Source organism: Spermophilus citellus (genome assembly GCF_964194105.1).
Source record: "Spermophilus citellus genome assembly, chromosome: 2".
Taxonomy (NCBI): domain Eukaryota; kingdom Metazoa; phylum Chordata; class Mammalia; order Rodentia; family Sciuridae; genus Spermophilus; species Spermophilus citellus.
In genome coordinates this window covers 74,152,533-74,175,300 of record NC_138183.1, presented here as the reverse complement: position 1 = coordinate 74,175,300, position 22,768 = coordinate 74,152,533, and the positions used below count along the sequence as shown (strand labels likewise).

General features: G+C 34.2%; 1 protein-coding gene across 3 annotated transcripts in view; it reads right to left on the bottom strand.

The window, feature by feature from the left end:
- Nucleotides 1–1,867: 1,867 nt before the first annotated feature.
- Nucleotides 1,868–22,768, bottom strand: part of LOC308643034 (uncharacterized protein C9orf85 homolog) — a 63,383-nt gene continuing 42,482 nt past the window's right edge. For 2 of the 3 annotated variants that reach the window (XM_081282619.1, XM_081282618.1), the window contains exons 3-4: nucleotides 4,481–4,594; nucleotides 1,868–3,569 (exon numbers count right to left, since the gene is read on the bottom strand). In XM_081282619.1, coding sequence (XP_081138745.1) covers nucleotides 3,431–3,569; nucleotides 4,481–4,594 — 253 coding nt within the window. In that variant the 3' untranslated portion in view covers nucleotides 1,868–3,430. Of the gene's footprint in view, nucleotides 3,570–4,480; nucleotides 4,595–9,588; nucleotides 9,666–22,768 lie in introns of those variants that run through there. The other variant, XR_014020687.1, reaches the window with a different exon arrangement.

The window sequence follows — 22,768 nt, the reverse complement described above, 5'->3', positions numbered from 1 at the left end:
ACTTCTGTAATACAGTACTATAATATTTTAGAATATGTGATGCTAAAATATTGAGGGATAAGCTAATTGACTATATTAAACTGATTCATTATGTTAAAATAAAACAAGGTCTTCATTTTGTTTTTATGTGCTGAGTTCCAAAAAAAGAAAAAAGAAAAAAAAAAAACAAAACCATTTTGAGGTTAGAATAATTCTTAAAGAAATATAAAGGAAGTTAATATAACAAAGTCTGTTTACAAAACAAAGCAAAAGCCAGGTGTGATGGGGCAAACACGTAATCCCAGGAGCAGGAGGCTGAGGCAGGGAGATGGAAAGTTCAAGGCCAGCTTCAGCAACCAAGCAAGGCTGTAATCAATTTAGCAAGATAACGTCTCAAAATTTAAAAAAAAAAGGCTTGGGATTTGTCTCAGTGGTTAAGTGCCCCTGGGTTCAATCTCTAGTACCAGGGGAATAAAACAAAAGGAACAAAACACAACAAATTTTCTTACTATTAAAGAATAAAATGCAGCTATTGATATATGTTACTAGGTGATGCTCTGAGGAATTACAAGCATTCACATGGGAAAGAATTTATGCTAATCGAATCATAAGTTAGTTGGCTCTTTAATCACAAAAGTTAAATAAATCTACATATAAAAAGGGACGAAAATATATAGATACCAAAATAAATTTATATAAAAAGGAAAGCCACACAAGTTAATAAAGAGAGAAACTTTTGTGAGACTAGAAGCTTAGAATATTGAGATATCTAAATCATGAACATGGTATTTCTATTTATTTATTTTGTACTGGGAATTGAATCCAGGGATGTGTAACCATTGAGCCACATCCCCTACCCTTTTCATAGTTGCTGATGCTGATCTTGAGGCTGAACTTGGAACTCATGATCCTCCTGCCTTAGCCTCCTGAGCTTCATTTATTTTTGTCTGTTTTCTTCAAAATCTTTTTTCTTTTAGTTGTAATTGTACACAATCTTTATTTATTTATTTTTATATGGTGCTGGGGCTCGAACCCAGTGCCTTGCCCATGCTAGGTGGGTGCTCTACTGCTGAGTCACAACCCCAGCTCCTCTTTATTTAATATCTTGATAAGATTTTATATTTTGGTTGACAGTTCTTGAGGACTTTTTATTTATTCCTAGGTAACATTTTTTGACGCAACCGAGATGTTATCTGTATATTTACTTTCTTTACAACAAAATAAGGTAAATTGACATTATACCCTAATTCAGTATACCTTTTTAAAAATAACATTATTATACTTAACAAAGTTATTTGTTAGCATTATCTACTAGGAAAAAAAATACTAGTAAACATAAAAAGGGGATCTGGGTTACTAATAATTCTGGAAATACAAAGTAACAATAACACAAGGAGATACTGTTGTACACATATCAAATTGGCATAAATTTAAATTTTTGATACTAAGCATCAGAAAGGATGCAGAGCACAGAAACAGTAATGTGTTGCTGAGTGAAGGGAGGATAACTGTACCTCTGGAAAAAGTTTCATGCTATATAGGAAAATTGAAGATGCATACACCTGATTTCTTTTTGCATACACCTGATTTCTTTTATTGATATATACCTAACAGAAATGCACATATGTACCAAGAGGCACATATAACAGTGTTTATACCAATATTGCTTACAATAGGAAAAATGTGAATTAACTCAAATGTCTTAACATTAGAAAAGATAAAGAGGGCTGGGGATGTGGTTCAAGCGGTAGCGCGCTCGCCTGGCATGCGTGCGGCCCAGGTTCAATCCTCAGCACCACATACCAACAAAGATGTTGTGTCCGCCGAGAACTAAAAAATAAATGTTAAAAAATTCTCTCTCTCTCTCTCTCACTCTTTCTTTAAAAAAAAAAAAAAAGATAAAGAAACTATACTATGTAATTCCATAGAATAATATAAAATGAACTTTTGTAACAACATGAGTCAATCTCCCAAACTTTATAAAAATGAAAAAAGAGATGCAAAATAGTATGCATACTGCAAGTCTACTCACATACAGTTCAAAATCAAATCCTTATTTAGCACTGATTTTCAAATGGTTTTACAAATTAAAAATAAATATATGTCCACTTATGGAGCTATAAAGAAAACATGGTAAAATGTTAACATTTGAAATCTAGGTGAAGACTATATAAAGGTTCATTGTACTACTTTGCTACCTTTCTATAGGTTTGAAATGTTTCAAAATAAAAAGATAGGAAAGTTTAAGAATCAGACAAAGTGAATTTATATTGTTTAGTAGTAGTAAAATGACAAAGGAAATAATTATCAAAATTCAGGTTAGAGATGGACGTGGTGGTGCACGCCTGTAATCACAGCAGTTTGGGAGGCTGAGGAACGAGGATCATGAGTTTGAAGCCAGCCTCAGCAATTTAGTGAGGCGCTAAGCAGTTCACTGAGACCCTATTTCTAATTAAATACAAAATAGGGCTGGGGATGTGGCTCAGCGGTCAAGTGCCCCTGAGTTCAATCCCTGGCAACCCATTCCCGCTGCCCCCCAAAAAATTCAGTGTTAGTGCCAACTCTGGGAAGAAGGATGAACTTGTGATGAGGGAGAGCTTCTTGGGGAGCTTCTGGTCCCAGCAGTTTCTTCATGCAGGTCTAAGTGTAAAACTCCCTTTTATAATTATTGAGTAAGCTGTACATATAAATTCTATGCATTTTTCCTGGATATATAGTTCTCAAGAGGAAAAAGGTACAACAGTGTGAAGAGGTAAATAAAAATGCTTTCAAAGGAAAATTGCTATACATTATTATAAAAAAATAAAGTAAGGGAGCTTTTGTCAAGAGGACTGTTTACTGATTTTTAATATTATTTATAATAATATCATCTTATTTTTACATGAGATAGTTCTTACATAACCACCGATTCTGAGTCTCATTTATTTTGATAACAAATACATTTATGTATTTAGGTAATACATTCTTGAATTTCTTTTTTTTTTTTTTTTTTGAGAGGTGAGAGAGAGAGAAACAGAGAGAATTTTTAATATTTATTTTTTAGTTTTCGGTGGACACAACATCTTTGTTTGTATGTGGTGCTGAGGATCGAACCCAGGCCGCATGCATGCCAGGAGAGCTCGCTACCGCTTGAACCACATCCCCAGCCCTAGTAATTAATACATTCTTTTAAATAATTCTCATGAACTACAACAGGATACCACAATATGTATTTTGGCAGATATTATTCTAATTTATGCAACCTAAAAAATTTGTTATAAAAAACTCTGGATGAAAGCTTTATAATGTTTGATAATTATTCAAATATTTTACCCAGTTTATATTGTTCATACATATATTTTATGTATTTTCTATAGTTTTTCTTATTTCCTCATTAGGATTTCACAATATTTTTTGTAAGCCCTTCAAATGCAAAAGTTGGTCAAAATTTCACATTCTTTAACTTGAGTCATTAATCCACTTGATTATTATCTGTATCATCTAAATAAATATCAAAATCTAAATCAGCATCTCTTTCTTCATGGCTTTTGCAGTTTCTTGTATGTTTGTAACTTTCATTATTTTCAGTCTTTTCTGGATCTTTATTAAATCTAAAGATAGAAGAAAAAACATTCTAATTATTTCTCAACCATGCAGGTTGAAGAGACTTTTACCACTACATTTCTTTCCTTTTTTTAAAAAAATACTGTTTTAGTTGTAGAAGGACACAATACCTTTATTCATTTATCTTTATGTGGTGCTATGAATTGAATCCAGTGCCTCACATGCATGAGACAAGCACTCTACCACACTGAGCTACAGCCCCAGCCCACCACTACATTTCTTTCTTTTTTTTTTTTTTTTTTTTTTTTTTGGGGGGGGGTGCTGGGGACCACCACTACATTTCTTAAAGGAGCTTAATAAAATAAGTACAGAGAACAGGTTCTTGAAAACTAACTTAGGATTCAACTAATTATAATACTGTTGCAATAGAATAGGCTCTAAGAAATTAATAAAAGGTATCCATTGAAGGAAAGTTGTTACATAATGAACAATTCTTTTTCAATAAATGTGAACCTCATAGCTAAACATCTGATGTTCTTAAAAACATAAAGAGTCACTTTTATTGTAATAACAGAAAAATTTAACAAAATAGTGACTCTTTTCCTATAGGTAGAAAAATGTCTACATTAGTGTGATAGGTTGTAACTTCAGACAGTAGTTACTTAATGTCTCAATAAAAGAAAATTTAGCCTGGTGCAGTGATACACCCTGGTAATCCTGGTGGCTTAGGAGGCTAAGGCAGGAAGATCATGAGTTCAAAGACAGCCTCAGCAAAAAGTGAGGTGCTAAGCAACTCAGTGAGACCCTGTCTCTAAATAAAACACAAACTAGGGCTGGGGATGTGGCTCAGTGGTCGAGTGCCCCCGAGTTCAATCCCAGTAACCCCCCTACTCCAAAAAACGAAAGTTCATATATCAATTACTAAGAATAAAATCTAAATGTAAAAGGAAATACTCACGGAATAACAATGTCTTCTTTCTTTCCACATTTTGCACAAACTTCAAGCTCAGAGGCACATGGTCTACACATTATGTGGTAAGAATCCTTCACTGTCTTTTGCAAACATTTAACACTAAAAGTAAAAGGGAAAAATCAAATATTAACTTTTACTAATTAAGACTCAGTTGATGAACTAAGGGTATAACTAAATGAATGGATGAGAATCTAAAAATCAAAACTTACATTTCAATCTCAGATATTTATTTTATATTATTTTAAAATTACATATACAGCTTTTCTAGATAACAGTTACAGCTGCAGAATAGTACTTGATGTTTATCTACTTTCTTAAAGCTTTCTAAGTGTTATTAAAACATGTCAGCTGGGTGTGGTGGCACACGCCTGTAATCCCAGTGGTTCAAGGCTGAGACAAGAGGATCACCAGTTCAAAGCGAGCCTTAGCAACTTAGTAAGGTGCTAAGCAACTCAGTGAGATCCTGTCTCTAAATAAAACAAAATAGGGCTGGGGATGTGGCTCAGTGGTTGAGTGCCCCTGAGTTCAATCCCTGGTCAAAAAAAAAAAAAAAAAATATATATATATATATATATATACATAAATAAATAAATATATATATATATACACACACACACACACACAAAATAAATTGCATTTCTATATACTACCAACAAAATAATTCACTACAAAACATCACTGAAAGAAACTAAAGACCTAACGATCTGGAAAGATTCCCATATTTATAGAATAGAACACTTAATATAGGCAAGAAGGCAATACTCCCCGTATTAACATAGAGACTCAATGGCATTATAAAAATTCTGCCTGTTTTTTTTTTTTTTTTCACAAATTGGCAGGATAAGGTGTTTCCGTAGTGTAGTGGTTATCACGTTCGCCTCACAAATCGGCAGGATGATCCTACAGTTCATACAGGGAAACTTTATTTTACTGTGCTTTGTTTTATTGTGCTTCACAGATACTGTTACTTACAAATTGAAGGTTTGTGGCAACCCTGGGTCAAGCACATAGTGTCTCTGTGTCACATTTTGGTAATTTCTATAAAATTTCAAACTTTTTCATTATACTTATATTTGGTGTGGTGATCTGGTTTTGGAGATCTTTGATGTAATGATGGCAATTGTGTGGGGATGCCAACCATAGTACCAATATAAAACAACAAACTGAAATGATAAATATTGTGTAAGTTCTGACTGCTCCACTAATGAGTTATTCCCTGTCTCACTTCTCTTCTTCAGGTCCCCTAACTCCATGAGACACAAGAGTATTGAAATTAGGCCAGTTAATAACCCCAAAATGGCCTTGAACTGTTCAAGTAAAAAGAAAAGTCACAGCTCTTTCACTTTAAATCAAAAGCTAGAAATCATTAAGCCTTTTTTAGTGAGGAAGACATGGAAAGCTGACCTGATTGAAAGCTAGGCCTCTTGTACCAGTTAGCCAAGTTACAAACATAAAGAACAAGTTCTTGAAGGAAATTAAGACTAATACTCCAGTGAACACAGGAATAAGAAAGTGACTCAGCCTTATGGCTGTTACGGAAAATGTTTGAGCGGTCTGGATAGAAGACAAACCAGCCACAAAACTCCCCTATCCCAAAACTAATTCACAGCAAGGCCCTAACCTGCTTCAATTCTATGATAGTTCAAAGAGGTGAGGAAACTGCAAAAGAAGTTTGAAGCTGGCAGAAAATGGTTCCTGAGGTTTAAGGAAAGAAGCCACCTCCTTAACATAAAAGTTCAAGGGGCAGCAGCAAGTGCTCATGCAGAAACCATAGCAAATTATGCAGAAAAGCCAGTAAAAATAATTGACTACAAAAGCTACGACAAACACCAGATTGTTTTCTCCTTCTCCTTCTTTTTGATATTATGAATTGAACCCAGGGACACTTAACCCACTGAGCCACAGCCACAGCCACAGCCCTTTTTATTTTTTTATTTTGAGACAAGATCTCACTAAGTTGCTCACTAAATTGCTGAGGCCGGTTTTAAACTGTAATCTTCCTGTCTTAGCCTAGTGTGGCTGGGGTTATATGCACCACCACAGTGCCAGGCCAGATTGTCAACATAGACAAAACAATCTCATATTGGAAGATGCCTTCTATGACTTTCATAGCAGAAGAGGAGGAGCCAGTACCTGGCTTCAGAGCTTCAGAGAACAGGTTGAGTCTCTTTTTAGAGACTAATGCAACCAGTGACTTTAAGTTGAGGTCAATACTCACTTATCATTCCAAAAATCCTAGGTCCCTAAAGAATTATACTAAATCTACTCTGCCTGAGCTCTATAAATGGCACTAGAAAGCCTGGTGACAGCACAACTGTTTACAACAGGATTACTGAATATTTCAGGCCTGCTATTGAGACCTATTGCTCAGAAAAAATAAAAATAAAAAAGATTTCTTTCAAAATATTACTGCTCATCAACATTGCACCTGTTCAATAGAGAATGTTGACAAAAGTGTAAAGGATACTTTTGTTGTTTTCATGCCCACTAACACAGCATTCATTCTGTAGCCCATATAAGAAGGAGACATTTCAACTTTCAACCCCTATTATTAAAGAAATACATTTCATAAGGCTACAGCTGCCACAGATGGTGATTCCTCTGATGGAACTAAGTAAAAGTAAATTGAAATCCTTCTGGAGAGGAGTTACCATTTTAGATGTCATTAAGAACATGGTTTATTGGAATTCAAAATATTGCATTAATAGCTGTATGGAAGAAGTTGACTGCAACCCTTATGGACACTTTCAGGAGTTTAAGTGGAAGAAGCAACTGCAGATGTGGCAGAAAAAGCAAGAGTTCTAGAATTAGAACTGGAGCCTCATGATGTGACAGAACTGTTGCAATCTCATGATAAAACTTAATGGATGAGAAGCTGCTTCTAACAGATGAACAAATAAACTGGTTTACTGAGATGGAATCTATTCCTGATGAAGATGCCATGAATATTGTGAAAATGATAACCAAGGATTAGGAACATTGTGAAAATGATAATCAAAGATTAAGAGTGTCACATAAACTTAGGTGATAAAGCCATTCCAGGGTAGGAGAGGACTGACTCCAATTTTGAAAGTTGCTTATATCTGGGTAAAATGCTATCAAACAGCACTTCATGCTTCAGAGAAATCTTTTGTGAAAGCAGGGGTCAGTCAATGCAGCAAACTTCCTTGTCTTAAGAAACTAGCACAGCTACCCTAACCTTCTACTCCTATCATCATGACTAGTTAGAAGACATCAATATTAAAGGAAGACCCTCCACAAGCAAAAAGATCATGAGTTGCTGAAGGCTCATGTGAATTATACTAAATCTACTCATGTGATCATTAGGGTTTTTTTTTTTTAATGCAAAGAAGTATTTTATTTTTATTGGTTCTTTTTAGTTATGCATGACAGCAGAGTCCATTTTGATAAAATTATACATGCATGAAATATATCTTATTCTAATTAGGGTCCCAGTCTTGTGAATGTACATCATGGTGGGATTCACTGTACAGTATTCATATGTGTACACAGGAAAGTTATGTCAGATTCTTCCCATTGTTTTTCCTATTCCTATCCCTGTTCCCTTCCCTCATTCCCCTTTGTCTATTCAAAAGAACTTCTACTCCGCCCCCCTACCACTGCCCCCACCATTGTGGGTTAGCTTCTACACATCAGAGAAAACATCTGCCCTTTGGTCTTTTGGGATTGGCTTATTTCACTTAGCCTGATAGTCTCCAGATCAATCCATTTACTAGCAATCGTCATAAAGTCATAGTTCTTTAGGGATGAGTAATATTCCATTGTGTATATATCACCACAATTTCTTTATCCATTCATCTGTTGATGGGCATCTAGCTTGGCTCCATAGGTTAGTATTGTGATTTGTGCAACTATAAACATTGATGTGGCTGTGTCACTGTAGTATGCTGGTTTTAACTCCTTTGGATATATACTGAGGAGTGGGATAACTGGGTGAAATGATGATTCCATTAAGAAGTACTTTTTAATTAAAGTATGTACAATGTTTTTCTAGATGTAATGGTATTGTACACTTAACAGACTACCATACAATATAAGCATAACTTTTACCTGGAAAACCAAAAAATTTGTGTGACTCATTTTATGGTAATATTTGTTTTGTTGTAGTAGACCATAACTGAGCCCACAATATCTCCAAGGCACCCAAAGAAATACTAGGCACTCAAGAGAGCCAAAACAATGTTGAAAAGGAAATATAAAATGGGAGGATTCATATTCCAGATTTCAAAACACACTACAAACCTATAGTAAACCGGACTGTTTAATACTGGCAAAGGATAGATGTATACATCAACAAAATACAATTCAGTCTTGAAATAAACCCTCACATTTTGATCAAATGTTTTTTGACTAGGGTGCCAAGATAATACAATAGGGAAAGAATAGTCTTTTCAACAAATTGTGCAGGGCCAAGTAAATCTCCAGGTGCAAAAGAATGAAGTTTGCCTCCACACTCTGCTACTTCACACAAATTAACTCAAAATGGCTCAAAGGCCTAAATAGAAGAGCTACACATATAAACTCTTAAGAATAAAAGTAAAATCTAGAAAAAAAATCAAGGAGAAATCTTTGCAAACTTGAGTTAGGTAAAGTATTCTTTCATATGACATTAAGAGAATAAGTGACCAAACAAAAAAGTAGGTAAATATGACAACTGAAATTAAATACTTGTGCATTAAAGAAAATTATCAGCTAGGCATGGTGGTCTACCCATAAATCCCCACTTACAAAATCAGGAATTTGAGGCCAGCCTCAGCAACTTAGTAAGACCCATGAAATCCAAAATAAAATTCAAAAGGCTGGTGATATATTTACTGGCAGAGCGCCACTGAGTTTAATCCCTAGTACCACAAAAACAAACAAACAAAATCTCTGAAAAAATATTAGCAAATCAAACCCAGTAACATATATATCTTGGCCAAGTGGGGTGTATTCTGGGAAAACAAAGATAATTCAATATTCAAGAACCATTAAATGTAGTTCATCAAATTATGTTTTAAGGAAGAAAAGCCACATGATGACCTCAAGAGATACAGAAAAAGCTTCATGTAACCAGGTGCAGTGGTACATACCTATAATTCCAGAGATTCATAAGGCTGAGGCAGGAGGATCACAAGTTTAAGACCAGCCTCAAGAACTTAGCAAGACCCTGTCTCAAAATTAAAAAAAAAAAAAAAAAAGCTTTATCCAACAAAATTTCACAACTATTGGTTATATATTTTTCAGTAAACTATACTTGAATGAAATGTCCTAAAGCTGACAAAAATTTTTTACAAAGAACCCACACAGGGCTGGGGGTGTGGCTCAAGCTGTAGCACACTGGCCTGGCATGTGTGCGGCCCGGGTTCGATCCTCAGCACCACATACAAAGATGTTGTGTCTGCCAAAAACTAAAAAATAAATATTAAAATTCTCAAAAAAAAAAAAAAGAAGAACCCACACAAATATCATACTTCATAATAAAAGACTAAATGCCTCCCCACATGATCAGGAATAGGGCAGGAATATCTGATTTCACCACTTCTTTCCAGCATAATATTGGAAGTCCTAGGTAGTACAATAAAATCAGAAATAGCTAACTAAATGTCAGATTGATTAGGGAAGAAGATATCAAATTGTCTTTCTTTAGGAGAAAAAAAAATCATCATTGTCTATGTAGAAAATCCAAAGAAATCTCCAAAAGTGTTCTAGAAATTTAAAATGAGTTTAATAAAATCATAATATATAGGATCACTAAACAAAAGAAAACTATATTCATATGTTTCATGTAGAAAGTGAAAAGCTGATTTTAAAAGTTATATGAAAAAGCAAAGAAACTATCACAGGCAAAATAATTAAAAAACAAGGTTGGAGGCCTCTCAATACATAATTTCAAGACTTACCAGAAAACTGCAGTACTCAAGGTGCATTCGTGAAGGGACAGATGCATAGACCAATGAAACAGAATAGTATCCAGAAACAAACCCATACTCTATATTTAACTGACTGACTTTCAACACAGTACAAAGACCATTGAATAAAGAAAGAATGGTCTTTTTAACAGAAGATGCATAAACAATCAGACATCCCTAAAATTAAAAGGAAATAAATTATAAACTCACAACAGAATCATACAACTTGGAGGATAAAACATAGGTGAAACTATTTGTGATTCTTAGCTAGGCAGAGTTTTTAGCTATGATAATAAAACCATGATCCATAATCATGATTTAGTAGATAAAACTTTCTCCTCTTCAAGGACACTTGGTGTCTCCCACTTGTGTCCATGAATTTGTGACCAGCCTGGGCAATACAGCCAGACCCCATCTCAGAAAATAAACAAAGACAAAAGACACTAAAAGAGAATGAAAAAACAAACAAACAAAATAAGCCAGATATTGGCAGAAAATATGTGCAAAACACAGATTTGATTCATATCCGTAATATACAAAGAGTTTTTGAAACTCAGTAATAAGAAAACAAGATAAAACATGATTTCAAGGTCTTTGAACAGAAAGTTCAAAGAAAGATGTGAAATGAACACATGAAAAGATGCTTATCTTCACTGTTCATCAAGGAAATGTAAATTAAAATTGCAATGAGAGATATCTATTCATTTGTGGCTAAATAAACGGGAATCTGAAACAAAAAGCAAAAACTTAACAATCCTTAGTGCTGACCAGGATGCTGAACTGGAATTCCTACTCCCTGCTGGTGAGAATGTAAAAGGTACACAGCCTCTTTGGAAAACAGTTTGGAATACACATACCCTTGACATACAACCCAGCAATCTCACTACTAAATATTTACTCAAGAAAAATAAAACTATATTCACACAAAATGCAGTATATGAATGTTTATGGCAGCATGATATACAATCGCTAACACGTGAATATCCCTCCACAGATGAGTAAATGAACAGTCTGTGTTACACCCTTACAATAGAACACTGCTTGGCAATAAAAAGGATCTCTATACTAATTCACACAATGTGGATGAATCTCAAATAATTATGTTAAACTAAAGAAGCTATACTCAAAACTCTACATACTATATGATTCTACATAGAGGACATTCAGGAAAGGTAAAAGTGTAGGGAAGGAATATAGCAGTACTTGCCAGGGCTGGCAGTGAGCAGGAGTCTCTATAAAGTGGTATGTATACAACCAGAGATATGAAAAATTGTGTTCTATATATGTAATAAGAATTGTATTCTGCTGTCATACATACATACATATATATATATATATATATATATATATATATATATATAATAAATAAATAAAGTGGTATGAAAAATGTCTTGGGTAATGGAAATGTTTTATACACATATATTTTTATTAGAACATTACGGTTATACATAGAGTAGGGTTCATTTTGACAAAATCAAGCATGTGATTTACTCTATTTTAGTTCCTGTTATTCCTCCCTACTTTTCTCCCCTCCTCTCTCCCCCATTCTCCTTTCTCTACCAATCTTCCTTTCTTTTATTTATTTATTTTTGATTGATGCTTTTTACATATACAGAAAGGCAGAATTCCCTTTGGTTATTTACATATATACACAGCATGATACAGCATGATTTTGTTAAATTAATCACACAGGAAATGTTTTATATTTTGACTGTGATGTTGTTCTTAAACTATATACATTTGTGTGTGTTAGAATTTAAACTGTGTGCTACAAAGGGTGAATTTTGCTGCACATAAATTATACTTCAAGAGCCTCAAATGGGAAAAATTTTAAACAAAAACCAAACCCTCTTTGATATATGATTTAAATGAAAATAATTATTAAAAATGTCTGGGTTGAATTATTTTGGTATACTTGTGTTTTAGTGTACCAAAAAGCTTTACTTAGTTACTCTGCAATAAAAAATAGATCAACAATTTCTAAACCATTAGAATGAACATGGAATCAAGTTCTAATAATTCAAATGAATTAGAAAAATCTTCACAATGCTTTTTGCCTTCAATATTTTTAAAGTTTTAAAATAATGTTAAAATCTCTCTTGGTTAGGTTCATCTGAGGCTTCAAAAGAAATCAGAATCTGGTCATATACTAGAGACCCCTGGGGAAAACAAATCCTTAATTGCTAATTTGAGGATAAAACTGTATTAGCAGCACAGCTGGTGTTAAAATTTACATATAAAAAAGGTTTAAAATGGCTAACTTGTTTTGGAGTCTGGAGTCAAAAGGTCCTAGTTCTCTAGCCCATCTACTCCTAAGAATCTAAACACTTGCATAGTTTATTAAAATGCAGATTCCTGGACATCCTGAATTATTTAGGTAACCAGAATCTTGGGAATGAGTCCCAAGGATCTGTTTGATAAACTCTCCTAGAAATTCTTATGCTTACAACCTTTGAGAAGTCTTGACCAATATCAAAATAATATTGCCTTCATACTCAAGTTTTCCGGTGTTCCTATTGCTCATTGAGACTACAATAGCCAATTCTGAGAACAGGATGAATTCTATTGTTGAAAGCAACTATGCTCTTCTCAAATTTAAACTTTTTCTGAAAATCATTTGTATTTTGTTAGGATAGTAGTTCTGACTATATATATACACATACATATATACACACACACATATCTCACAGTAAAGCAAATATGCACAATTACATTAACATTTTGTCCTTTTTAAAAATAAATATGACATGCTTGTGAAAATATGAATTATAAAATTTTACTTTCCCTATCATAAAAGTAAGTGGTATGCCTCTTTCAAACCTTTAAATACAGGCTTTCCCTGAAGAGTACAGTGAGAGGCTTTCTAAACATGTAACTGAATGCTGTGTTCTCCTCTTGCTGAGTGCAAAGCCCATGAGCACAACCAGAAGATAAAAGCATGGAGAGAGGTTTATTAATTGCAGCAACTAAGGACAGCAAAGGAGTTATTTGTGAAGCATTGCTCTCCTATGACAGAGAGAGAGGGATTCATTGAGGAAACCTACACTTATACATAGGAAAGCGTGTGGAGGGGGCTACTACCTTCCTGAGCATGCTCAGTTTAGGTACATATTCCTGAGCATATTCAGTTCAAGACTATTCATCACATATTCAAAAAGGAAGATGGTAGACACATTTTTTGTGTGTCTCCAAAGAGTCTTAGCTGAAACAAAAAAGAACAAACTTTGTGTGTGTGTGTGTGTGTGTGTGTGTGTGTGTGTGCGTGTGTGTGTGGCAGGGAGGTGCTGGGGATCCAGGACTTCTCACTTGCTAGTCAAGTGTTTTACCACTAAGCGATATCCCCAAGCCCATTTTATTTGTTGTTTTTAATCTTGAGACAGCGTTTGGCTAAATTAACCAGGCTTGCCTTGAACTTGCTACCCTCCTCCTGCTTCAACCTACTGAATAGCTGAGATTACAGCTATATGACACCTTGCCTGGCTGAAAACTTTGAAGGTATTTTAAGTTTTCTAAAGGGACACAGTTCCCCCCACCCCCTTATAAGTATAGGAGGTTATTGTTAAAGGTAGCAGTTTTTGGCTAGCAAAAGTAACAGTTTCTGCATTATTTTTCCACCTCAACATTACACTTATCTATCTAAATAATCTTGATCTTAAATATGAGAATGTTTTAGCGGGGCACAGTGGTGCACACCTGTAATCCCAGTGGCTTGGGAGGCTGAGACAGGAGAATGGAGAGTTCAAAGCCACCCACAGAAACTGCAAAGGCACTAAGCAACTCAGTGAAATCCTGTCTCTAAATAAAATACAAAATAGGGCTGCATGGATGTGGCTTAGTGGTCAAGTACCTCTGAGTTTAATTCCTGGTACCAAAAAAAAAAAAAAAAGAAAAAGAAAAAGAGAAAGAATGGTTTAGACATCATTTTAATAAGAACTATACATTCCAAGTAGTCACAAAACCTATAAAGTGTTGTAAAATACCTTTTAAAATATCTATAAATTCTTTAATCACTCCAGGATATTTTCTTTCCTTATAGAATCCATGAAGGAATAACTTTAAATTAGCTCTAGGTAGGGCTGGGGGTATGGCTCAGTGGTAGAGCACTAGGGATTCCATTCCCAGCACCAAAAAACAACACCTAAATATTAAATTTTTCCTTGAAAATAGCTACATTTGAAAATCCCCCTCCCCCAAAAAATTCAGAGATGTTATATAGTAGTTTTGACTTCATTTCTCGGGGAAATACAATTTCCAGAAACAATCATTTGAACAATCATGATCATGCCTATACTACAACTAATAATTTTGGTGGAATATACGGTCAAAGAAAAATACAGATCACTTCTACAAACTATGTTTACTGACAAGGGAGATAGTAATACATTTTTAAAAAATGGTACTGTATTTTTTATAATGAAAAACATAAAAGAAAAATTAAATGAAGCTAATAAATGTTCTATATAAATATATATGTATATATCTATGTATGTATGCATGTGTGTGTATATGTATGTATGTATGTATGTATATATATGTTTTTATGTGTATGGTACTGGGGATTGAACCCAGAGCCTCACTCATGCAAGGCAAGCACTCTATCACTCAGCTATCTCCCCAGTCCTGTTCATTATATATTTATGAATAAAGATTAGAGACAGAATTTGAAGTTTTTAATCGACCACCATAAGAACTAGAAAATACAATTTTTTGAAAATAAAAGAGAAAGAACACTACTTTGGAAAACAGGAGACCAAGATTCTAGCCCATCTTTGACATGTCCCTGTCATATAATCACTCATATATATATACATATATATATGTATATATATGTATATATAGATATATATGTCATATAATCATATAAACACATATATGTATACATGTATATATATATGTGTATATATGTGTGTGTGTGTGTATATATATATATATATTTTTTTTTTTCTTTTCTTTTTTTTTTTTTTTTGTGGTGCTGGGGATTGAACCCAGGGCCTTGTGCATGTGAGGCAAACACTCTACCAGCTGAGCTATATCCCCAGCCCTCATATATATCTTGTCATATAACCTTCACTTCTTTGAGTCTCATTCTTTATAATAGTACTAAAAGTGCTGACACATTACTATTAATAATAGTAATCAATGTATTCATAACCTGTACTCAATTAAAAGTCATTTAATAATAACATGACTTTTCATATTATATAATTAAACATATCAATAGTTGGACCATCTATCAGTGAGGTAAAATTTCTCCTGTACTCTTAGGATTTTCCATGGGGACAGGCTTAAAATAGATTAGTAATTGTCAGAAAGAAAATGTCTCTGTTACAACTTTTCTGACAATGCCTTCATTTCCTGGTCACTACCCTTTAACCTATACCATAATTCACCTGCACTTGTATTATCACTTATGTGATGACAAGGTGCTTTGGTATGCTTTGGTAAACAGTGGCCTGTGGTACTCCACCCTCTTGAGTACAAATAATAGACACTCAATATTGGTAGAGTTTCACAAAGTCACATTTCCTGAAGTGGCTGTAATTCATCTATACCCAACAGAGGAAGATTCTAATACCATATTATAGGATTACATCACATGCTACTTATAAGATACATATAAGGAAACAATATTCTCAAATTTCAAGTACCCTGACTGTACATAGTTCCGATTCACTTCCTTATGTCTCTAGATTATGTATTTGAAAGTAAATGGAGAGGTTATACTACTTCTTATCGCAGCGGTAGATTGGATGAGAATTCTTAAGAGTGCAACATATTCACCTCTGACCAGGAACAATTTAAGGGGGCAAAAAAAAGAGAGAATGAAATTATTTAGGGCAGACAATTCTAAATCAAAAGTTGCTGCACCAATCAATGTTTTCAAGTAATATTCACATACAGGTAAATGAGTAATAGAAGTAATGAAAACTACTTTTACTTTTATAAACATGAAAGAAGACCCAAGATCTTAGGCAGGAGTAAAGTCAGGGGTTAAAGTCATTATATAATACACTCATATCAAGAGCAACCTATGACTAAAACTTCACTCTTGGATATTTTGATGCTCCTGAATGTGGTGACACAACTTTCATAACACTGATTAACTTTCAGAGCATGTCTATTACAAGAAATGCTGTATTGAAAGCACAATCACAGAGACCAATATATATAGCTTATTGCCACATACATAGTGCCACATGGAGGGACTGATAAAACTGTAGTACTTATCATTTTTATATAAACAAGACTGTAATACATGTTTACTTTGGTAAAAGAACAACAAAAAAGTGATAACCCACTTTCTAAGGCTAGGAGTAAAGCCACAAACCAGAATTCCAACTCTTATTTTTTCTTCATCATGTGTACATTCAAGGATGAACAAAACCTCCTTTTGATTGGTAACTCTGATCAATGTTCATGGGTCACCAAAGTAAAGTAATGAGAAAAAAAAAAAAAAGAAAACTAAAAAGGATAATGAATTTACAAGGAACTAACAGGATACAGAGAGAGAGCTCATGATAACCAAATTTTTTTCTGAGGGAAGAGGAGATTCATATTTATTTTCCCTTAATTTCTTCCTCATAGGATTTCCTGCAAACACTGTTTATACCACCTTCTGCTTTTAATTCATGTCTTTTCTAGACCTATTTCTCTGTTTTCATTTTATTATTCCTCTGCAATCTCAGTCTGACATTATGTCCTTCCCTTTTTACTTACACCTAGCATTTCTTGTGATCTACCCAAGAGTTACCTGTGGACCCTCCTGTTTTTAATAGATTGCAAATTTATTGGCAGCAGAGATTCACCTTAGTATATTCTATAATATGCAGCATAGTGTCTTGTATATTAAAGATACTATTTAAAATAATTGCATATTGAACCGAGTTTCCTGTCATTGCTAGCAATCCTTTTTGCTCTGAAATTCAGAGCTACGTCTCAGTTAATATTCTTTGCTATTACCCTGGACTCTTCCTATAGAAAATTGTTTTTTAACCTAATAAAACAAGTAGATTATAGTAAATTAACTTTCAAATTCATCTCAGTCTCTTGGTTGTTGTAAATTAATGGAAATCTGGTTACACAATATGAGGTTTTCGAATAGGCATATTTTAACTTTATAAGTGAAAATTCTATTTTGGTTAATTTAAGATATAGAAGTGGTTCAAGTCATGGAGGATGACTTTGTATCAAACCTCTGTGATCTGATATTGAAATAAAAGAGAGTAGTGAGAGACTATGATTTAAAAAAAAAAAAAAATCTGAATCCTAACTGTGAATCTCCTGCCTGCTAGGTGAATAGGGTAAGTCATCTAAATTCTAAGGCTACTTCCTCATTGTTTCTAACTCTACAGTGTGGTTAATAGAATGCAATAGGTATGGCAGAGCTTTGAAAAAAATGTTAAATTCAATAAAATATCAATTTAAAAAATTTTATATATATATATATATATATATATACATATATATATATATATATATATATATATATATATATATAGTTGCAGATAGACACAATATCTTTATTTATCCATTTTTATGTGGTGCTAAGGATTGAACCTAGTGTCTCACAAATGAAAGGCAGGTGCTCTACCACTGAGCTACAGCTCTAGTCCCTCAATAAAATATCTTAATTATTCACTGATTTAAGATGTAATCTGAAAAAAGAAAAAATTGGTGTTCTCAGGTTAAAGAACAGCTATATGTGACCTCCTTAGGTCAGCTTTAAGCAGCTGAGATCTTTTCCTTTCCCTTTTACCCTGCTTCCCCAAATTGCATCAGCTTCCTGAAAATTCCCTGAAGAATTCTTGCAATAATTCTCACAATTACCATCAACAGAATATAATTTCTAATTTTAGAGGCATTCTTGCATACTGGTTTCTACCTTTTTACTGTTAAAATTCAAGTCAGAATTTTAATTTCAGAGCCTCAACAGTAAAACTGCATTTCCAATACCATTAAAGAGGAATGCTCTACAACAGCAGCTATTTCTATATCCCAGAGGGCAATCCTTGCTAAAAGTACTTTATTGATCTAAGACATATTCTCTGCAATGTCATTCCTAATCGTTAATTCATGAAGTCACACTGTATTGGTGGGGGAAAGACTCCACTGCTGGGGGTGGGGGAGATGGACAGCCTTCCACAGCTGTTAACAGCAGATCTTACTATGCATATGAAGGATGGAGGCAAAGAAGGAAGTGAAGGCTAGAAAGAAGACGGACAAGAAAAAACTACTACAGTTGTGTCTTTATTATCTTTCAATTCTGTTTGGATTCTGGAAGATGGCATGTACTACTCAACTATCTTCTTCCCAACAACCTCTGCCATCACAAACTTACCTGAATTTTCAAATAAGTTACACAGGTACACATCTACAGAGAGAGGAACAGACTGATCATGAAAGTTTAATCTTAAATAGCCCTTTCTTCTGTTGTATTTTAGAATAATATTTTTCTTCCTAATCAATTAATTATGTCTTATAGCAGTAAATAATTAACTTTTCATTGGTCTGGTAATGGGATACTTTGTATTTATTTCTAGTAATGCATTTATTTTGATGAAAATTGTTGGGATGTCATTTGGAGTTTAAACTGGTAAAAATTTAGTGACATTTAAAATGCCAGTTCTTGCCTCTTAGTCAATAAAATATAATAAACACATTGCTATTTACTCTAAGTCTAATATCCTAAATTAATAATAAAAAATGATATTTGAAACATGGTGGTATGAGAGGTATCTGATAATGTATAAACTGAAGAGTAATCCAACTGCTATATTTAAGTGGTAAGAATAAAACAATTTATAGAACATCAGTCTTTAGGCAGTAAACACAAATTAAACATTCTATTTTTACCAAACCTTTTATAATCTCTCTTTCTTCATGCTATTTCATTCTTAAGGTACTCAACTTTGCCCATTACTCTTTAGCCATTTCCCTATAGAAATATTACAAAGTCAAGAGTCTTCTCTGGCTATGATATTACTATGATCAAGTATGAAGGCTTTGCATTTCCATTCCAATTATAAATTGTGATAAGCACCAATGCTTATCAGCATTTAGACAGTTTTTCTATTAAAGATTCTGTAATAAGGCACTTAATTTGTAGATGTCCTGATATAAATACACTCTATAAATTCAAAGACGTTTTGAAAAAATAAGGAAAAATTCTCCACAAGGTAATTCATTTTAAAAGCATTCATTTAGTGCCAAGCATGGTGACTCATCTCATTTCCCTTGCTCATTTTCTTCCAAATAGTATGACTTTTTTGTTTCTAATGCATTGTAGAGGCAGGCCTCTCTCCCCAACCTATTGGCTTTTCCCACACTATAGTAGACATAAAAAGCAGGAGTTCTCTGGAGACAGAGCTTCAGGGAGCGTCCTGCTGCTACAGACTCACCACTTCCCCACTGGAGGTCTTGAAACAGTTAAGAGGATTAAGGCTCTCCCCACCCCCACCCCAAACCACTGTCTTATTGGCCTCATATCTGAGTGCAGTTCAGATGAGAAGCAAATATATTAAAAAGGAGAGGAGAATTTATTTGTTCAAAGTAATTAAGTTCAACGAGACAAGGGCTACACTGGGACACTCAATGAGAATAAAAACTTAGAATCAATAAGATAGAAATTGCCACTCAGGAGGTACTAAATTTTGGATGTGAGAAGCAAGGGCCTAACTTTTTTCAGTAAAAAGATTTAGCTGGACATAGTGGTGCACCTCTGTGATCTCAGCTATTTATAATTCCAGCTACTCAGGAGGCTGAGGCATGAAGATCACTGTTCAAAGACAACCTGAACAATTTAGCAAGACCCTATCTCAAAATAAAAAATAAGTTTAAAAAAGGGCTGGGGATAAAGTGTCCAATACAAATAAGAAGATTTAGTAAAAAAGGAAACAGTTTCTTAGTTGTAAAAAACTAAAGCAATTGTCAGCCCAGACATTTCCAGAGCAATGCAGATTCCAAGGCAGGGTATACCAATTTTTCCATTTTTTCACTTGAAATATTTTAATGATCAAAGCTACTTCCAGTGAACATTCATCTCACAGCATTTAAGTTCTGGGCTACCTTCTCCCCATTAGTGACAGTTGTTTTAACCTGTTGTGTTCATGGGACTCTTGAGTAAGCTTCTGCTTTACTAAAGAATTCTATAGCTGAAAAATTTGAAAACCACTGACTTAAGATACAGGACAATTCACACTGGGCACCAAGGCACAGGCATCTCTAATCCCTCTAATCCTCATCACCTGTGAGGCTGAGGTAGGATCAAAAGCCAGCCTCAGCAACTATGCAAGACCCTAAGCAACTTAATAAGATCCTGTATCAAAATAATAAACAAAAAGGGCTGTGGATATGGCTTTGTGGTAAAGTGCCCCTGAATTTGATCCCCAATACTAAAAGAAAAAAAAAAAAAAGAAGAAAGAAAGAAAATGGTCTCTAGATTCTGTCCAATGTCCCAGAGGGGCAGAAAACTGAAATAGAAAACTTATAGGTTCAACAGTCAGCTCAGATCCCAGTCTGTTTGTGGCCTGCCACTGTTTTATAGCAGCTTTTCTTTTTTACTACTATGGTGATGTTAATCATGAACTAATGCTGTATCCATGATGATACAGCCTTCATTCATTCATTTGCAGTTCTAGGGAATGAACCCAGGCATTCACACATGATAGGCCTACAGATTTTTCTTTTTTTAAGTGGATGGAAAGAGGAAAAGAAGTAGGCTGGACATTTTAACAGAAATGTGCATTATTTGCCTACCACATTTCTAACTTAATAGAAGAAAAACGTTGCTTGGTTACCTGAAACAAAAGGCATTCAGCACCTGGAAGCAAACTTATTTAATACTTTCCATAGAAACAAATATTGGAAAACAAAGCAGGATGGTACTCAGCAGTATGTGGTAACAGCACATAGCAGACAACTTCCATGAAACAAGATGGTGACATTTGTAAAAATTAATGAAGCATCAGGCTCAGGTTGAAGAGGGGGAAAAAGTCTTTTGACTGAATAATACAATACTGAAAAATCACCATGAAAGAGAAGGAGAACATGCCTTTGCAATCTGACCAATTTGCATTTGAATCTTTGTTCCCTCTACTTTTGTCTAGGATGAAACATCTAATCTCTCTAATCCCAGGATAAACAAAGAATTTCTTTCTGGCATAAGATTGAAGAAAGGAACAAATCTTTTAACAGTTTATATTTCAAGTACCTGGAAAAATATAAATACATATTTTAAAATATTTCTTTACTTGTTTGCTTATTTACGTGTGCTGGGGATTGAACCCAGGACCATGCACATGTTAAATAGACACTCTACTAAGTATTAAAAAACATGATTCCTTCCTCCTTCTCAAAGAGTTACACAAATCATTTTATAAGATCTCTTGCTTTTCTAATAATTCAGCTCTACATCCAAGGTTATTTATACTGCTCATAAGTGATTTGGGACAAATCAGGAATAGTAATGAACAGTTTTAATTAATCTTTGGGTTTCTTTTTCAAAAGTCAAAAATAAGGTCACTGAAAAAATAATTTTATATAAAATGGCAGACTTGCCCTGAACCACAACTCAAACATTTATTAATAGTAATATTAAAATCTGAAATCTAATAGTGATCATGCCATTTAGTGCCAAAGGAGATCTGGATCCCACCATAGCAGCCCTTCTACCAGGGAGTAGCAGGTACTGGCCTTAGGAGCAACTATCTAAGGAAAAATGAGTGGGGAATTATGGTAGAGACTGATCTGACTTCTAAGTTAGAGTGTATAAAATACAGGTGACTGTTGATTCTAGGGTTTTTACTTTGGTGAGCCTTTCACTTTATTTCTATAAAGACCTCAAACTTTGAATATCCAGAGCTATTTACTTATTTATTTTGTAGGGTTTGGGCTTGGTGGCAAGCACTCTATTACTGAATTACACTCCTAGCCCTATGTAGAGCTATTTAAAATTGACTTATCACAAAGGGAAGCACCAGCTGCTTTTTATCCCCTATCCTCTCACTGCCTTCATTTAATTCCCCTCTATCAAATACAGTTTTCAACCCATCTCTCTTTCAATCAACTCAAGTTAGGACCTCTATTCTGTTTTTAAAATTCTCTGGTGATGGTCCAGGATTATTTCCAGTAACTGGGAGAGACTGCCATAATGAACATGCTTATAAAAATTCCTGCAGCATGTTAGCACACTGGAAGAAAATAAATATGCAACATTGTTTGCCAAGTACAAACATGGGACCATTTCTGCTTCCCATGGTTGAAGCAGGTATGTGTGAAAATTTTGATGCCAAACTTTTTTTCTCTGCTCTTAATTTCTGGTATCAGATCCCCATGAATGATGGAAATTTGCTAATGGTATGGG